Source organism: Vitis vinifera, chromosome 7 (genome assembly GCF_030704535.1).
Source record: "Vitis vinifera cultivar Pinot Noir 40024 chromosome 7, ASM3070453v1".
In the NCBI taxonomy this organism is placed as follows: domain Eukaryota; kingdom Viridiplantae; phylum Streptophyta; class Magnoliopsida; order Vitales; family Vitaceae; genus Vitis; species Vitis vinifera.
The window spans coordinates 29,563,492-29,583,180 of NC_081811.1; the positions used below are offsets into that span (position 1 = coordinate 29,563,492).

The following is a 19,689-nucleotide window of genomic DNA, read 5'->3' on the forward strand; positions in this document are numbered from 1 at the left end:
ATAAAAAGTGAAAGACAATTATAGTGTCTTTATCTTTTTCTACATTTTCCAAACAACTGAATTAAGTGCACTATAATAAAGTGATCAATCCAGTCACCTTAACAAAACAAAGAGACTGAATTCACAACTAAAGGCAATGTAAATACACTATCTTTTAACAGATCTATTGATTCTTATATTAGCTACTCTAAGTGATGAACTTAAAACTTACGAGAAGATTGTCTTTGACATTAAAGGCAAGTTTGTCAACAAGAAGTGGATTGACATGTATCTTCATCTGTATACATTACTTAATTTTATATCAGTCAAAAAAGGTGTCTATAGCACTAAATTTCTTAGTTCAAAGATCAGTTTATTTTACACGACAACTCTTCACATCCAAAAAGCTTGAAACTCACAATTGATGGTAATTTCCAAGAACCAAGGAACAATATCCCACACTGTAATAAACCTTTACATGTTCTCCAGATCTGAACATACAAAAGAATAAAAATTTCTCATTTCCCTATTTTACATGCTGAGAAAATAATCATCTTTTGGACCTACCATAAGGCACTCACAGTTAAAGAGTTAATGATCAAAGATTCTAATCTAGAGCCAATCCACAAGTTGGCATGCTACCAATAGTATTAGCGCTAACAAAACGATGCCTTAGGTGTTGTTTGATTTATAACAAAACGTAGGAAAATTTAAAATATTAAACTTCAAACCACATGAAAAGATCTATAAAATGTTAAGACTATAATGAATGAAGTTCAATTTAAAGAAAGTATAAATCAAGACCAATCCCAGCCCAAAAACAGAGCAAAAGTACATGCGCAAAAACCAATTCCCACTTTCCAATAGAAACCCACATTCTGATAATTATTTCCATCATCACATCCAAAATGATCTGTATTTTATGCCATCCCTAAGCTCACCAACAAAACCAATCACAACATCATTCACATATCACCAAGTAATAGGAATAGAAACAATCGAGAGAAACAGATTAAGACCAATAGTGAGAATTCCCATTTATATAGTCCTTAAACACCTTATGCAAATCACAGCAGAAAGTAAGTCTTACGCACCATAACACGATTCACACAGTTACCACCAAAAACCCAACAATAAACTAAAACTAGAAGATGACCCATTAAAATAAAAATAAAAATAAAAATCTCCTAAAGAAGAACCCTTCTACGACCCCATTTGTAGAAAATCAAACTAAATACATTCAGACCCCTAATCAACCAAAAGCTAACCCAATGACCAAAAATCATAAGATCCATTTGGCACTGCAAAGAATACCCATAACTCCCATTCATGACAATTCAAAGGAGTTAAATTCTCATTCCTCAAACTAACTCCATGACCAAATTGTAGAACTCAACTGCCGGTTAAATAATCCCACAACCCCTTTCACTGAAGAGCAAACAAAACATATTCCATTCTTCATAAACCAAAATGAAATCTAAGACAAAATTGTAAAACACATTTTCCACTCAAATAATACCCACAAAACCCATCTGCAGAAAATCAAACAAACTATGCTCCAATCCCAAATTATATAAATACAAGCCCCACGACCACAACCCCAATCACAAACAATTCAGAACTACCAAATTCCCATTCCTCAACAACAAAAGCCCGATCTTCCCATTAACCAAACCTAATACCATTCTACCAAAATCCTAATTCAGCCTGACCTCCACTAACTGGTCATACCCAAAGCCAAGACAGTCACTAATAACCAACTAATCAGAAAGGAATAATTTTGGCTTCCAACTTTTTCAAAGTGTTTTTCTCATCTTTTAATCTGCTTTCAAGTCTAAAACTAAAAAATAACAAATGAAAATCCATATGCTAGCAAAACTTTTTCTTTATGTGATTTCTTTCCTCTTTCCTCATTTTTCTCATCAAGCGAATGGGATAATTTTAGCAAAGATGTTAATCCAAAGCCTTCTGGGGGTGGGGGGGCTACAGTGGGGTTTAGAATTTTGTAAAAATTCCATTCAATTTCTTTCTCTTTCTACACTTTCTCATTAAACAAACAGCATAAATTTTGGCAAATATATCAATACAACGCACATAAAAAGACTAATTAATACTAATTATTAGTTCATCAAATAAGAATCAAAGTTTGAGAAACAAAGGCCAACCCATAAGAGAAGCCATCGAAATTGATGTGTTTGGTTGGCAAGAAAAATTCAAGAAAAGTAAAGAATTTTGCGTTTCTGCTCTAATATCAAATAAGAGACCCACATATATTGTTTTCTTTGTAAAAATACACAAAAAGAAAAGAAAAGAAAAATGAATACAAACGAGCTTCTCCGCTCCATTTTCATTTCATTTCCTCTCTCATGAGTCTCATCCTCGGATTTTTCTGGCAACCAAATAGAGGCAAAAGCAAATGATCCCATATGACGAAAATAACCCTGGTCTATTTTTATTTTGTAGGTTAAAACCTAAAGGTACTGTTTGGCCACGAGAAAGTATTAAGAAATGAAAAGCATGTTAAAGGGAAATTTTTTTCATATTTAATTATCTTATAAAAAATATAAAGAAAATAAAAAATAATTAAAATTTTATTTATTTTTAAATGATTTAATTTTTATATAAAAATTTTAAAATAAATAAAATAATTTATTAACTTTAATTTTTTTTTTCTCTTGCCTTTTTTTTTTCCCTACTTTTCTACTTTTTTTTTTTCTTTTCTCCACATTTTCCCCCAAAATTCTCTACAACCAAACATGGCCAAAAGGTCACTAATATGGTAATACCCATATTTATACAACAAAATACCCATATTTATACAACAATACTTCTTCTTTCAACCGATTAAATCAGCATGGAAAATAAAATGGGTTATGGGAAAGTGTGAAAATTTTCCTATTTTATCTCATAATCCTATTTTAAAAAATTACCATCACTTGACTTTTAAATTTTTTTTATCTTTATCTTTTGGTAAAATATAAAAAAAAAATAATAAAGTTCTAATATTTTATAAATTAAAATTAATTTGATAAGATAAATTATTAATATAATTTTTAAATAATTTTAATTATTTAAATAAATTAATATCAATAGCAAAAAGTTGTCATCACAAATTTGCAATAAAATTTAAAAATTAAATCTCAAATAAAAATATTTTATATAAATCTGATAAATGATTTATTTTTTTATTTAAAATATAATAAAACATATTTTAATAAAATTAGTTTTAAAATTTTAAAATAAATGAGTATAAATATATTAAAGGAATTTAAGATAGTTTTTTCTATAAAAAAATTGATAAATATTATCTTTGATTATGTCTATGTCAATTATATTTAAAAAAATAACTTTAATATGTGTATTCTTATTTATTTTATCATTTTTTTAAAGTTTTTTTATGAATTTTGAATAATTTTAGTCTCATCGATATTTTTGTCAAAATATTCATTGATATATTTTTTCGATATATCAAGTAGATTCTATTTTTTTTCAAGTGTTGATATATTTGTATTTACTGATTTATTATCCATGTCTATACAAATAAAAAAAGTCGATTTGATCCAAAATTCATTAATTCAAATTTGTTGGAAATTTTTCAAGTGTTGATATATTAGAAATTTGTTGGAAAGAGATGGGTTTCAAATTTCAATATTAAAGTAATGATAGGCAGACCGCCACATAATTAGACTCCACCATTGGGTCCATCATCCATGCTTGATTGTGATATCAAATACTCTAGAACCAACCTAAAGACAAAAGGAATAGTTCCAATATTATCATTTTTTAATCATATGATGGGATAATTTGACACATTCAACTCTAATATAATCAATTTAAACTCAACCCGTCCTTAAAAATTGGATTTAGGTTGAATGTCTCAAAGTAGACACTGACTTAGGTGATGTTTGTCTTTTTTAATTAATTTTAAATAGAACTGAAAACTAAATAGTATTTAATAATATTAAGTATTATGTTGTTTGTTTTTATAATATTTTATTTTTTTTTAATTTAAAAAATAAAAGATTTGTTAGAAGTCATTAAAAAAAATAGAAAAACAAACAACCTCTTATATTTAACTTGAACCGATTATTATTTAATTTGGATTAAGTTCAGATTAATTATCTACTCATTTAGACTATAGTTTTAGATGGTGATTGAAATTTTTTAAATTAATTATAAATATAATTTAAAACTAAATAGTACTTAATAATATTAAGTTTTAAATTGTTTATTTTTTAATATTTTATTTCTATTAAATATTAAGAAGTAAAAAAAATTAATTGGTTATTTTTTAGAAATAAAAAAATTAAATATTTTGATTTTTTTACTTAATAAAAAAATTAAATAAATAAATAATAATAAAAATACCGTAATAATGTATATCCATTCATTTTCCACATTCTAGAATCATGGATTGGATTGCACTTGCAGCTTTGACTGGTTGGTGGGAGTGAGCCTCCGCATTTGGAGATACTAAATTTACCCCTTTTGGATGACAGGTTGCTTTGATACAAAAATATTTAAAATAAATAAATAATAATTATAAATAAATAAGTGGGGCTGAAGTGGGCAACATTAGATAGATGGAACGGAAGGTTAGGGGTAACCCCAAAAGTGGGCCCCTCCCACAGGCCACAAGTGGAGCAGAGTGGTCAAAAATGGCAGGCCCGCAGAAGCTTCCCATGAAGGAGACATTCACTTGATTCATTTCACTTGGACCTCCTTCTCCTTCCTCTTTTATCTTTTACTATAAAAAGCAATTATCTTCGTGATGTGATGTTTCAAACGTCAAACCCAACATTCATATTAGATATTACACATGGACCCCACGTCACTACCTCCCACCCAATCACAATTTGCCATCTCATACGCCTTGTCCTCCACTTAGGAAATGTATCGACTCATGTTTTCGACATGATCATCGATTCATCATATTCAAATATTTTGACAGGTATTATAGTAAATTTTAGTATAATAGAAACGAATGGAGATTAGTATTTCTAAGATAAATAAAATAATTATGAAATAAAAAAATATTATTAAAATCAAAGATTTTCCAGAAAAAATTAGAATATATTTTTTTATAAGAATTTAAAGATATTTTGTTGGTTTTTTTTTTTACAATATTCTAAGAACAAGAATGTTACGCTAGACTACAAATTAACTTCGAAAATTGTTTTTAAAATTTGAAAAAACCAGAAGAAAACGGAAGGTCACAACTCACAAGACGAGGTGGATAGGAATGGGCCCACAAAAGATGGATATGGTCTAGAAAATCCCTTCCCAAGTTGCTGAAATTCGTGAGAACTTTCCACATCCTTATCCACGTAGGTCATTGCCCGCGTCACCACACCCTAAACCGGTCACGTCATATGGGCCCCAACATATGCCACGCCACCATGGTCATCTTCTTCTTTGACTGTTACCAACCTCTCAATGCTTCTCGGCCGAAAGTCCAACCCACCTGTGTTCTCAATCCTTCCTCAGCCGATCTTGACCAAACTTTCAATTAGCTTTTTGGATAAATATTAAAAATTACATTAATAATAACATAACATAAGATGCCATAAAAAATATTATTTTCTCGTTTTTAATTATATTATATAAAATATTTTAAAAAATCAAATACAATTAAAATTAATTAAAAATTTAAATAATTTATTTTTTAATTTTTCTTCTTATTTTTTTTATTTACATTTTTCCAAACCAAACATAACATAAAACTATATTACATGCATGAAGTTTTCTTAAATATTAGTTCTAAAACGAGTGGGCATATACTTTGTGCCAATTCAGACATATCATTAGATAGATATTGACTCACTTTAGAATCCGAATCTTTCACATTAAAAACAATTTAAAAAAAAAAATATTCCAGCTGGAAAAAAAGAAAAAAGGATAAGGATGGCGAATTAAGGGAACCTTGATGAGCAAGAAAGATGAGAGATGACGTCATTCCTCGTACGTAGACGATGAGGAGCTGACGTGTAATTTAAAGTAGCTGTTAACCAAAAAAAAAGTTCAGATTCTCTGCATCCAACTTTCACGTAAGTTTCTACAATCGCCACCTACCTCTTAATTTTCTAGTCAAAGTCAGCAACCTCTTTTCCTAGAGAAAATAGAAGTATTTACCCTAATTCATAGCAAATATTTTCATTTTCATTAAGTGCACAAAATAATTGAGCTATATGATTAATAAATCACAATATTGAATATGAAAGTGTTAAAATGCTAAATTATTTAATTGAAAAAGAAGCTTTTGAAATTCCTTCTTTTTCCGTAATTAAACATTTTCTTTCAACATTTTAAAATCTAATTAATTTTTTCTTTTTCATTAATTTTTAGGCTATGTTCGGTTTCAAAATATATTAGAAAAAGAAAAAAAAAGGATGGTTTTTTCATGTTTGATTTATTATAGAAAATATAAAAATAAATAAAATTAAGTTGAAATTTATATATTTTTAAATGATTTAATTTTATTGTAATAGAGAAAAGTTTGAAGAAATGTATATAAATAATCTATTAAATTTAAATTTTTTTCCTTTTATTTTTTATTTTTTATTTTTTTTCTTCGTTTTTTCCTCCAAATATTTCAAAACCAAATATACCTTTAGGTTTCATGAAAAAATATGAATAGGTATTTATATCATATAAGAGTTATCATATACTTTTTTTTAGAAAACTTTTATAATATTTGAAATATATCACTTAAAGAAAACTTTATGTATATAATAGAGTTTTAGTATTTGTTTGATAATTGTCTTTTTAAAATAATTTCTATTTTTCAATGTTTTGAAAAATAGAAAAAACATGTATGATAATTAAAAATAATTGTTTATTTAAAAACAAAAAAATTATATTTTTAGAAAATATATTTTAATTATTTTGTTGTTTCACTCCTTTTCTATGATTATTTAAAAAAATAATTATATAAATATATAAAATGATTAAAAATAAAATATTAAATATAAAGTTTATTTTTTAAATATATTTAAAAATATTAAAAACATTTCAAAATTTTAAACAAATTTTTATTTTATAAAATATAATAAAACAATTTTTTTTAACTATTATTAAAATTTATTTTTTAAAACTATTTTTCAAAATAGTTCCAAACGTTTCCTTATATTTTATTTTATTATTTTATATTTTGATACCATATATTTGATCATAAACTTGCATGTCACGAATCAAAAGTTTGAGAATTCAAATGGGATAATGATAAAATCAGAAATAGAGATTTTCCTTGGTAAAAGGACCATGGACTCCAATCACATCAAAACCGCCAAACTTGATTGGCTGCAGAGAATCCCAAACCTATCCCTAAAAGAAAAACAACACGTGAGAAACAGCCGACTTACAACGCCGGCCCCTCACCCCCACAGCGGTCAACCATCCCCAAATTAGCCGTCAAATGCAGCCGACATCCCAGATGCCTCCAACTAGCTGACGCAAGCACTGACACAATCGTCCGCGCGTGACTCCCACACGTGTCAAGGGCTGCGGTCAGCTCGAGAACTCCCGAGTCTCACCCCCACGTGTCGAATTCATCCATCACCCTATAAAAATCCCCTCACCCAACCCTCAATCTCGGTTCAGCATTCGGAGATATCTTAGCATCCAGGAAAAGGGGGAGAGAAAAGAGAAAAGAGAAAGAGAAAAAGGGAAAGTAAATTTTAAGAATTTTCAAGAGGAAGAAGTGAATGATGAGCGGAGATCAGTTGCAGTTGCCGGCTGGTTTCAGATTTCATCCGACGGACGAGGAGCTCGTGGTGCATTATCTGGTTCGTAAATGCGCATCACAGAGCATCTCCGTTCCGATTATTGCCGAGGTTGATCTCTACAAGTACGATCCATGGCAGCTTCCAGGTATTTTTTTTATTCTCTTTTCTCTTTCTTTTTCAGATTTGGAAACCTTAAGTGTGAGAAATCCTGATTTGATGATTCGAATTCGATTCTCTGAAATGGGTCAGTTGAAATTTGAAATTAACTGTATTTATCAGAAATGAATTGGATTTATTTTTTAAAAACTATTTTCACGAATGATTTGGATTTTGATCCATTGGTTGGATTTAACTGGTTGAGTTGAGTTTCTTTTGAGAAATGATAAGATTTTTGCAAGTTTCTCTTCAATTTAGAAAATATTTTCAGTTTTCAATTTTTATTTTGTGACTTAATTTTTTTTTGAGATCGGTCGTTCCAATTTGCCTCAATTTTTGACAAATATGATCGAAACTCTGTAAATCGTCTCTCTAGTTCAGCAAATTTTCAGAAACTGAATTTGGATATTTTTGGAATTGGGTTTCTGCAGGAATGGCTCTGTACGGTGAAAAGGAGTGGTACTTCTTCTCTCCAAGGGACCGCAAATATCCCAACGGTTCAAGGCCTAACCGGGCGGCCGGATCCGGCTACTGGAAGGCCACCGGCGCCGATAAGCCCATCGGCCGACCCAAGACGGTCGGAATTAAAAAGGCACTCGTATTTTATGCCGGCAAAGCTCCCAGAGGTGTCAAAACCAATTGGATCATGCACGAGTATCGCCTCGCCAATGTTGATCGATCCGCCGGCAAGAAAAACAACTTAAGGGTACGATTGTAATTCTATACTACATTAAAGATATTTATTTATTATTTAAAAAAAAAAGAAAAAGAGTGATGGTTCTTTTTATTGATATATATTATTATTGACTTTGCAGCTTGACGATTGGGTCTTATGTCGAATATACAACAAGAAAGGCAGCGCCGAGAAACAGCACACCTTTGATCAAAAGTCAATGAAATATCCAGAACTTGAAGACCAGAAGCCAAAAATAATATCAACGGTTCAAAATAAAGTAGTACCCTCTTCATTGCCGTCCCTACCTCCAATGCCTGCGCCGCCAACAACCAATGACTACCTATACTTCGAGACATCTGATTCAGTGCCGAGGTTACACACTCACACAGATTCTAGTGGATCCGAACAAGTAATGTCACCGGAGAAGGAGGTTCAAAGCGAGCCTAAGTGGAATGACTTTGATTTTAGCCTCTATATGGATGGTTTTGCCAACGACCCTTTTGCCTCTCAAGCACAGTTTTCGGGAGACTTATTAACATCGTCGTGGCAGGACATGTTGATGTTCTCGAACAAGTCATTTTGATAAATATTCCGATTAGGAAAATTTGATCATCGTACGTCAAACCTAGAATATGAAGATGGTAGCTATATTGGTCTCATGATTCATGAAGTTGCTAACATGAGTTTCATTCATGGAAGATATGGGGATGATGGGATGAGAATGTGTTGGATTGGTCGTTGTTAATATGTACCATTGTAGGAAATTCTCACCTTTGTAGAATATAGAATAATAGTAAAATATTCTTTTTTTTTCATTTTACCAAATTTAATTGATGATGATGATGATGATTATAAAAAATGAGGGTGAAGGGTATATTGGGGATGGGATGGGGGGGATTAACGAGGGAGAAAATGACAAAAGTCAATATCTACCTTTGGTTGGTGTTGAAAGAGAAGGGTGCATTTGTTCTTCTTCAACAATGTTGATTCGAACAACTTGTTGAAAGATTAATTTTTTTTTTCTTTCTCATTTGTTGTAACACATCTCTTCATCTAATCAAATATAATATGAGGTCTGTGGACCACCCATTGCTCTCTCTCTCTCTCTCATGTGAAAAGCTTGAATTTGTGTCAAAGTCTTGCAATCTGGTCTAGTTAGAGGTAAGTTTCACGAAGTTTCGACTAGGTACGCAAAGAAATGTTTAAAAAAAAATTATATAAGAAAATATTTTAAAAACTTTTATCTACATGGGTTTATCCAAGACTTTGGTGGTATTTTTTTTAAAAAAAATTATTGAATAAAAAAAATTAAAATATTTGACTTTTTCTATTAAGTTAAAAATAACTTATTGATATTGATCAAAATATAACTAAAGTGAATTTATTATTAATAAGTTCAATTTAATTTAATTATATTTATTGATATGTTATTTTTAATTGAATAAAAAAAATCAAATATTTTGATAATTTTTATTAAATTAAAAACCAAACACACTACCTTCGTGAGCAATTAAATAATATAGTTTTTCCATCCAAAAACCCTCCCTGCCCTTGACAAGCTGAGCCAGGTTTCAAGGACTAATGCAAAAACCAGTACATATGCAGAAATAGATCCAAAGTAGTACTACATGGTTTATTGTTATTGTAAAACATCCACTATATTTATATATATATTTCCAGGACTATGATTCAGGGTATACCCCTTTACATCTTTTACCTAGTACCAGTGAATTTACACATACCATACAACAGCAATTCCCCTCCTTTATTTTACAGCATGAGAGCTTTTCTGCAGGAGAATCAAGAATGGATCCACAAGAATGATTCAACCCATGGGTGATTCTCATAAGATTGCAGCTTTAAACTTGGGAAGCCGATCACAATTTGTGGGCGCCCATCCAATCTGGTTCTTTTCATTGTCGTAAACCACCATTTTATCTTGCATTGATATGTCTAAAAAATGACAGAAAAAAAGGAAGGCCAAAGTGTGGGAATCAGAGTTCTAGCTTTCAGGTTATGGTGAGTAACTCCATACATACACAATTTCTTACCTCCTATGAGATTGAAATCTTGAAGTCCTGCTTCAGTGCCATTTAGAATTCCCAAACAAACATTTCCCTTCAACTGGGAAAATGGATTTTGTTAATTTTCTTAATATCAGGTGTATCTTCTACTCATAAGAGCAACAAATGAATAAAAGCGTATAGGGAATAGTGCAAGGTACTTACTGAGATTATAAGATATGATTCAAGGGGAATGTCGTACTGGGTTTTAGTTCTCCCACCACCTGGAAAGCTCAATGCTAAGGGCTTGAAGAATTTCTTGACATCACGAACGCTTTTGAACGGTCTCTTGCCTCTCCAGCAGAGTGGGAGTGTTTGATCATCTAGTGCCTCTCTTACAGGCTTTTCTGATAATTCTTTCCTTACCTAGAAGCATGAATGTTACAAGTATCATATGAATGAATCCAAGTGAAAGAAAAAAGAAACATCTGCTCTTCTGCATTTCCAGATGAGTAATGAGTGTAATATTCATGACTATATGACAACTACGGGAAATTTGTGAAAATCTGCAACTCACCAAATGGACTAAAGCTTGATAAGCCAGGGAATTGAGGTAGGTGTAAGAGCTTCCACTGTCAAAAGTTACTAGAAGATTCTTAAACACGGTTGTTTTTCCACCCAAAATAAGTTCCGCATATCCAGATGAATAATGAGTGCTGAATAAAACACAAAGTAACAGATTTGCCATTGTAAGTAGAAAGTGTGAGCTACAACCAAGAAAGAATTAAAATGGACAATAGGGGCCTGGGAGTGATTCTTACTGTTGGTCACGTAACATTGGTGTCCAAACTACACGTGATGAGTCATAGAGGTCATCCCCAAAAAAGAGAAATCCTCCACCACGGCTACTTACACAGTGGCCAACCACATTTCGTATTACACCCTGACTATGGAGCTGTGACACAATGCTAGATTTTCCCTTGCCAAGGCCAAGTACTCCATCTAGAGGATGATATGATTGACCTGGAATTTGATCATATCCACATCTGTAGACAAGAGAATCAGAATGCAGCATATGGCTAAGGCCAATTTTGTAACCAACTTTCCAAAAGCGTGATTTCTCTACCTTATTTCTTACATTTTAAGTGGCTTGCTGTCTCCCTATTTGTAAGAATCAGGACAGAATTCATTAATGGAAGGAACTATTTAAGGAAGAAACAGGTACCACGAGTTCATTGCTGTAGATTATTACAATCAAGCTCTATGGTCTTAGATCTTATCCCATCTAAAGTGGCTTCAAGAAATTTCATCACAGAAATGATTCATAGAAACAGTGGGAACCTATCTTTGATGAAAAGAGTTCTAAAAGCCTGAATTAGTCTGTTGGAAATCATCCTAGCCACTACTAAAGGCCACTCTTCTTAAGATGCCTCCCAGACTTTTCAAATTGCAACATGACCTAGAAACTTGTATCAAAATTCAGTATAACAGCTTATCTTAACTGTTTTATTTGAAAGAATTATTCATTGGGATCGGTTCTAGAAAGCCACAATTTAACGAGAGTGAAGACAGGAGTTCCATGACAAACAATTCAGATCAAGAAGGCAAGCAAAGATACCAACCCAAGGGCTAGACGAGGAGCAAGTCGGAGTCCATTAGTGAAATTGAGTGGAAAGACATCTTTCACAAGGACACCCAATGACGAACCACCATCTGCATACTCAACTTCGTAGTCACATTGCTCTGGATGCTCACATTTGTAGCCAGGAGGGTGAAGTGAAGCACACATGGGGTCCTTACAGATCACTAGATTATTGTTGGGCCGGTAAAGTGGGTGAGGCGCCTGAAAAAGAGAAGAAACAAAAATGAGGAATTCAGTAAGTTATCGATCAGAACACATCAAGTTGAGTTTGTGTAGCCTAAATAATGACATGTATAATTATGTTAAAAAAATAATAAGAAAACTGAAGAATTTTGTCAGGATGTTTTACCTTAGTGCAACGGACACAGGGAGCATCGCATTGGAGCCAAGAAAGGTCGCTACCGGTGTCTGGATCAAGAAAGTAGGGCTTCGGTGGTTGACCTATGCTGAGAGAAACATAGTAATACCTGCAGAAGAGAAAATGATTTCAGAATCATGCAACAGAGTTAAACAAAATTAGGGTTTCGAATGTGCAGAGGCCAATAGATGAGGCAACACAGTTCACACAAAATCTGTCATCAAATTCGGGCAGAAATGATGTCTAATATTAAAAGCACAAGCAAATGAATCTAACAGAGCATGAAGAATGTAAAGAAGATAAAAAGGGAAGATAGAGCTCTTCAGAGTAGGTATCCTAGTCCCAAAATTCCACCTCCAATTTTCATTTTAAGACCAAAATTTTTCATTTTTCCATTAGGGAAAAGGGTGGAATAGCCTTGACACCATCACCAACATCACACCTGCCTCTAAATGCGACATCATATCAAGACCACTTCCAAACTGCCATTAACTCTACCAATATAAGCACCACCAGCACTACTACCATCAACATCTTCCCCTATCCCAACCAAGCTCCTCAAAAATTACCATCATCGGTACCTTCATCATCATCTCCACTACCCCCTAAACCATGGTCACTGCCTCCACCTCCTCTTAGATGTACAGTAGTGCTGTGTTTTTCTCAAACAGAGTCAATAACTGCATTATAAGATTCTTTACATGGAAAGCTGACATTGGGTCAAGAAATTTCCAAGAAAATGCATGAAGGTTTCTAAGAATATGCAAAGCTTGAAACAATTCTTCTTCCAGTTTTTTTTTTTTTTTTTTTTTTTGGTACAACCACCATCGCCACAAAATTCTCTACCTCCACTTATACATACACAAAGATTAAAATTTTCAGAGACAAAGTCAATTGAGAACTTAAAACAACCATATAAACTGCGGTATAAGATTTGACACATGGGAAAATGACATGCAGGTCATGAAATTTTCCAAGAAAATGCAAGCTTGAGGTGAATTTTCTGCACATACCCCAAAGGGTAAACATTCCCATAAAGTGGAAACACAACTGAAGACTGAATAATATTGATCAACGATGATGATGCTGCTGGTTCAGGAAAAACTGCTTTCTTCCTCTTGTGCTGGTGATCAGAAGCAGATGACCAGCCAGACAAACCCACAAGCACCACGAGAACCACCAACACCCCCACCTTCCCAATCTCCATAATTCACTCCAGATGAATGAATTTGTGCTAACACCTAGACTTTTTCAAACACAAAAAACAAGCAAAAACGTCTCTATCTTGGGCTTGTCAGCTTGTGGCACATAGACTACAAGCTGTTTGACAAAATGCCTTAAAGAAAATGAAGATTGATGCATAGTATTATATCCATCTTCTTGTTGGCCAATGAGGCAACAATTGGATGTTGTCATGGAATATTGAGGAGGGTATTTACTTGGGAAGCAAGAATTAGATTGGTATATGTGTTTGCTTTGGTTAATTGTCTTGCATGGTACTGGGGTTTTACAGAACCCTTAGTTAACAAACTTGAAAGGGGATTTCTTCTACTGCATGGTATGGTAATGGGTTTCTATTCCTTTCCTCCTGTAGGATTGGAGGATTTTGCATATGGTGTGAATCCATTTCCTACTGATGAGGGAATCAATTAGTTGCCCTTTCAAAGAGCAACCTTAAGAACGGGGAAATGATGCTTTTCCCATTTGATTCCTCAATTGACTTTTTAGATATAAAAAGATCAATTTAGTTCAAACTGTTTTTAAAAATGAATGTACAACTTATATTACTAACTTGTTTTTAGTTTGTTTTAGAAGTTTAATATTATAAATCAAAATAATAAAAAATATGAAATATTTTTAAATCGGTTTTGAAAGTGAGAAATTAAGGCGATGTTTATATATATATACTTTTGTCATTTAAAAAAAGTCAAAATATTTAATGAAAAAATTGTAATAAATTATAAAAAATAAAAAAAAATGTTCGACCTTTTAGGGCTAGACACCATGGGTTGCAAATTTTTTCTCTATTTATATCACTTTTTTTTTTTCATGATTTTTCATTTTTAAATCACATCTATATTCTTTAAAATTGTTTTTCCACCATTTTTACAACAAGTCTTTTTTTTTAACCAAAATTTATATATTAATAAACTCTAAAAGATTTTTATATTCTATGTTATAAGGATTCAAACAAAATATATAAAAAAAATTCAAATTAGCTATTAATATGCCTATAATAGTCTTATGATATCAAATAAGATAATTTATTGCTAAGATTTGTAATTGGGAAGACATTAATTAAGAGAAAAAAATAAAAAGAAAATGAGTTTAGGGAGAGCCTAATGGAAGAATATTTTCAAATACACCAACTATCATTCTTTTACATAAAAATTACCACATTTTATATAAAAAATTTTATTTTTAAAAACAAAAAAGGTATCCAAACACTATATACTCTTTCATTTTATAAATTCAATATTAGGTCCCCTATTTTTTATTTTTAACAACAAAAAATAACAATATCTCCTATATAAAATGTGACAATTCTTAAAGACTTATTTTAAAAAGATATTAAAAATTATTTAAATAATTAAGATATTAAAATTTTTATATTAACTTAAACTTTATAAATTTTAAAAGTAATTTTTTTTAAGAATATAATGTAAATCCATAATTTTTATAAGTTTTGTTTATAAAAATGCTTTTAATCTCGTGATATTTGTTTTTGACTTAATAGAAAAATTCATAATATTTAACTTTTTTTATTCAACTAAAAATAACCATTTCATTTATAATTAAATTAAAGATAATAACTTTACTTAAATTATATTAATCGATATCAGTAAATTACTTTCAATTGAATAAAAAAAATTAAATTTGTAATATAATTTAATTGTAAATTTCTAATAAGATAGTAAACAAATAAAATTATACGATAATTTTGGAATTATACCTATTTCTATTTCTAGTTCTCATATAAATTTCCTTGAAATGACAATTGCATTATCCCATCATTGAAAATGACCAAATGTTTTGTCAAAGAGTATATCCATGAAAAGTTGACCACTTTACTTGAAAAGTTGATAATATTGGTATTGACAAATTGGGTTTATCAAAAGAAAATTCACCAATTCAACGCTAGAAATTTCCAAGAACTATCTGCATCAAGTCTCATTCACTGATTCAATCGTAGAAATTTCCGAGCAATTTCTTGGCGTCAACATCAGGCTTGTTTGGTTGCTGAGAATGTAGCTTCTCAAACATAAAAGCTTAAGTCAGTCATATCATAACATTTTTTATTCTTTTTTTTTTTCTTTGGTGTCAAAATCACTTTTTAGCTCTTTATCAATTCCATTAGATTCAATTCACATTGCATGAAGTGCTACAAGGAGGTCCTTTTAATCTCTGTCAAGAAAAGTGAAGAAAATTGAGGAAGTTGACAAGTGAGTTGATTTGAGGTAATGAAGGGTTCTAAAATCTCAATAAAGAGATTTATATTATTGAGATTATATGTTTGATTGGTTTCTTTTGATTTATTATTATTATTTTTTTAAATAAAAAAATTATATTGTATTTTATTTTGTAATGTTTAAATTAAAAAATATATTCAAATTTCATATTTTGAAAATAATTGAAAGTTCTTTTTTAACCTTGATAAAAATTGTTATACATGTTTAGATAGTCTAAAATTTTATGCAAAGAAAGAGATTAAAAATTAATAGATTAATTTTACTATTTATTTTTAATATTTGACATTAGAATTAAAAAACCAAGGAATAAAAAAATTACTAACTTTTACAAAATTTTTGCTTGAATTTTTAAATGGAACCTTAGGGTTTATTTAGTAATTGTTTTCGGAGGTTCTAACAAAACAGTTTTTGAAAACTATTATTTGATGTTTTGTAAAACAAAAATCTGTTTAAAAAGTTATAATGTTTTGAACTTATTTTTAATATTTTTAAATATGTATTAAAAATAATTTTTATCTCTAGTATTTTATTTTTAATTATTCTATATGTTTGTATAATTATTTTTTAAAATAGCTTTTAGAAAATAAGGGAAAACAACTAAAAGAATATCTCTAAAAACACCTTATTTGAAAATAATTTTTGGTTGTTAAACGTGTTTTCTTAATTTTTTTTTTGTTCTAAAGAACAGAAAACTGTTCTAAAAAATAGTTGCCACACATGCCCATATTTTTCTTTGTTAAACCAACCATGTGAATATTTCATCCATTCATATCATAAAATCACAACTAAAAAAAGAAAATCATGAATTTTTCACTTCTAGTTATATAATTATAAAATATGTATATATATGTAAAAAAAAAAAAGAATCAAAACTTTCAAATATATATAATATTTATAAAATTAAAAAAACAATTGATTTTTTTTATATACAATGCAAGTGATATGAGTATGAATGCTTAAACAATTCATTAACGCAAATGGGTTAATATAAGGGAACTAGAATCATATATTAATGATTCTAAATTCATTATATTATGTCATGACTTCTAGGGCTCTATAGCAATAATAGAAACGATGAAAGATTATGCAACCATGTTGAAGATGAATTAGAGTAAATTCAAGACAATTAAACAAAATTACTAATGCTTTGATACAATACTCTTGATTTTGAATTGAATTTTAGGCCAGTTCCTCAGAGTTTTTTAAGACAAGCCGCATATGATTTCAAAGCTTAAGACATCATAAATCTAATACTTCGAACAATGTGTGAAACAAGAGTTAGAACAAGGGAAATATGGTCTTTCGGAGTTAGGTTGCATTGGGTATAAGTCCTATTTCGAAACCCGTTTGGAAGAAGTGATTTTCATTTGGAACAGGAGCTTAAAAACTTCAACTGGCATAATAAGAATTCGAAATTCCAAGGGTTGTTTGCAATTGACTTCAAATAAGGCGAAAAAAAGGTCAAATTGGTAGAAGATGAGTTTGAAATTTAATGGGAGTTTCGAATAACTTCATTTCATTTCAATAGGGAATTTTGACTCCCAATAACACAAATTCATTTTGAACAACTGCACGATTGTTCCTCTTAACCATGCGCCTATCAAGTACTGCTATGAGTTCTAGTTGCACTCTTCCATCTTGTTGAATCGAGGGCAACTCAGTTTGATGTACATTTGTAGCTCCCAACTTCTTTTTGAGGCAAGACACATGGAAAACGGGATGGATCTTGGAATATGCTGGAAGTTTTAACTTGTAGGCCACCTGTGTCCCACCTTTTCTATCACCTTATAAGGACCATAAAATTGAGATGCAAGCTTCCTATTAGTGTGTATAGACAAGGAAGTCTGCTTGAAAGGTTGCAGCATGAGATATACCCAATCACCAGCTTCGAAATTCCTATCTGTCCTATGCTCGTTTGTTGCCTTCCTCATTTTGTTTTGAGCGTGCTGCAAGTTCTCTGAAGAAGATATACTGTTGTCGCCTCGCGTATCCAGTGGTCCACGTTGCTGCCAGATGGATGGACACGTGATTCTCAACACACAAGGGGTTCTTGATTCAGCGGTTGCACCTGCAAAAGGCATCCGGACAGGGTGTCCGGACGCACCCTCCGATGGTCTTGTTAGCCATGGTGAAAGAGAGATATATGAATCGGTTGGCCTTTTTCTAGGTATCAAGAGGTTACCAGAGGGGGGGGGGGGGGGGATCCTTTCTTCTTCGTGTGAAGGCATATATATACAGCTTTAGGGATACTGCTCCTTTCATTAATGGTGAGAAGATATTTTATGTTGTGATGATGATAATAGGTGTCAGTAGGAGCACTATCATCCTACGAATGGCTGTCAGAGACCATGGTAGGTGATGCGGCTGTCAGAGATCGTGGGAAGCGATTATGTAGAATGGTCGTGGGAAGTGACTTGCTGTCACTTCCTCTTGTCTTCTTATTCTGCAGGTGATGGGACGTGGGCCATGGCTGCTTGTTGTGATTGCGTGTAAGACTCGCTTTACTTTAATTGACCATCCAGACGATTTATATCCGGATGGCTCATGCTGATTATCCGGATGTGTTGTGGAGACTATCCGGATGTCTACGCTCTGCCAGCGTCGTTTGCTCTTCCTTGGATAGGAGAATCTGAAACATCGTTTGCCTTTTCTTGAGGGGGTCCGGATAGGATAACTGCACCATGCATATCTTTAGGGGAATCCGGATGATGATGGTCCGGCTGATAATACGTGCCACGCGTTACCATGAGCTGCGTGCCACGTGTTTCCCAAGGGGAGGGGTCCCTACATTGCCCCCCTTTTTAACTTGCCTATTTTGCCCGAAAAAATGGGCGGGTTAAAAATAACTGGCTTTTGAAAATTGAAGAGGTCCCTTCGTTTGACTGGGCCACGTGGCGAGTGGGGGTGCGGAAGCCAAAAAAGGCATTTATGACGAGCCGCCGACCCTGTGTATCCCCAGGCAATATGTCGTTTCAATGATAACATGGCTGTTGGTTTGGCTTTCCGAGGGGCTGTCCTGCTATAAATAGGGCACTGTACCTCTTTTTGCATTTTTCCTACTGCATTCTTTTGAGAGCCTTTCTTCTTCTTGCTTCTTTCTGCGTCCTTTACTTTTCTGAGAAAAACTTCGAACGGCCTCGTTTGTTTGCTGCTGGTGATTTTATACCGAGAGAGTAACCGTTCTTCTTCTTCAGAGCTTTATTTGGTACGTACCTCTTTGTTACTGTCATTCCTTTGGTTGCATTCGCTGGTTCTTTAAACTTGGTTTCTGGCTTGCTTGGGCATTATTTTGGACAAGTCGCTTGTAATTGTTGTTGCATGTTGGTATTTTGTTGGTGCTCGGGGGGGTTTTTGAGGGGTTTTTCTGACTGCTTTGGGTTAGGGTTTGTGTATTTTCTGACTGTTTGGTTTGAACCGTTTGCGTTGGTTTTGTATGTAGATTTTGGTTTGGCTTTGTGGTAAGAAATGGCTCCAAAAAAGACTGTTTCATTTGCCCGGGTCAACGAGGCTGGCGAAAAGGCGATAGACAAATTAGATGCGAAGGAGTTTCGGGAGCGGTTCTGCATCCCAAATGACGTATCGATAGGCTTGGTGAACGAGGAGGCGGCTATGCCTACTGAGAAGGGTGAAGAAAACGTTATCCTCTTCACAAAGGAACAATTCAACGCGGGGCTCCGGTTC

At 32.2% G+C, this 19,689-nt stretch overlaps 2 protein-coding genes across 2 annotated transcripts; one reads left to right on the forward strand and one right to left on the reverse strand.

Moving 5' to 3' along the window:
- The first annotated feature begins 7,566 nt into the window (after positions 1-7,566).
- Positions 7,567-9,632, forward strand: LOC100261123 (NAC domain-containing protein 2). The gene is made up of 3 exons (XM_002274141.5): positions 7,567-7,848; positions 8,291-8,565; positions 8,675-9,632. The coding sequence occupies exons 1-3, from the start codon at positions 7,683-7,685 to the stop codon at positions 9,116-9,118; spliced, it is 885 nt and encodes a 294-aa protein (XP_002274177.2). The 5' UTR covers positions 7,567-7,682; the 3' UTR covers positions 9,119-9,632.
- A 482-nt stretch (positions 9,633-10,114) lies between these two features.
- LOC100242231 (aspartic proteinase Asp1) lies at positions 10,115-14,227 on the reverse strand. The gene is made up of 8 exons (XM_002273952.3): positions 13,552-14,227; positions 12,530-12,647; positions 12,161-12,381; positions 11,360-11,584; positions 11,116-11,254; positions 10,764-10,964; positions 10,587-10,659; positions 10,115-10,488 (listed from the first exon to the last, which is right to left on the reverse strand). Exons 1-8 carry the CDS (start codon positions 13,743-13,745, stop codon positions 10,379-10,381), a joined length of 1,281 nt encoding a protein of 426 aa, XP_002273988.1. The 5' UTR covers positions 13,746-14,227; the 3' UTR covers positions 10,115-10,378.
- Between the last annotated feature and the right edge of the window lie 5,462 nt (positions 14,228-19,689).

Coding starts and splice junctions, on each gene's coding strand:
- LOC100261123 (XM_002274141.5), top strand. CDS start 7,683: ATGATGAGCGGAGATCAGTTGCAGTTGCCGGCTGGTTTCAGATTTCAT. Junction 7,849..8,290: donor CGATCCATGGCAGCTTCCAG/GTATTTTTTTTA, acceptor GGGTTTCTGCAG/GAATGGCTCTGTACGGTGAA. Junction 8,566..8,674: donor GCAAGAAAAACAACTTAAGG/GTACGATTGTAA, acceptor TTGACTTTGCAG/CTTGACGATTGGGTCTTATG.
- LOC100242231 (XM_002273952.3), bottom strand. CDS start 13,745: ATGGAGATTGGGAAGGTGGGGGTGTTGGTGGTTCTCGTGGTGCTTGTG. Junction 12,648..13,551: donor GGGAATGTTTACCCTTTGGG/GTATGTGCAGAA, acceptor TCTCTTCTGCAG/GTATTACTATGTTTCTCTCA. Junction 10,660..10,763: donor AATCATATCTTATAATCTCA/GTAAGTACCTTG, acceptor CCATTTTCCCAG/TTGAAGGGAAATGTTTGTTT.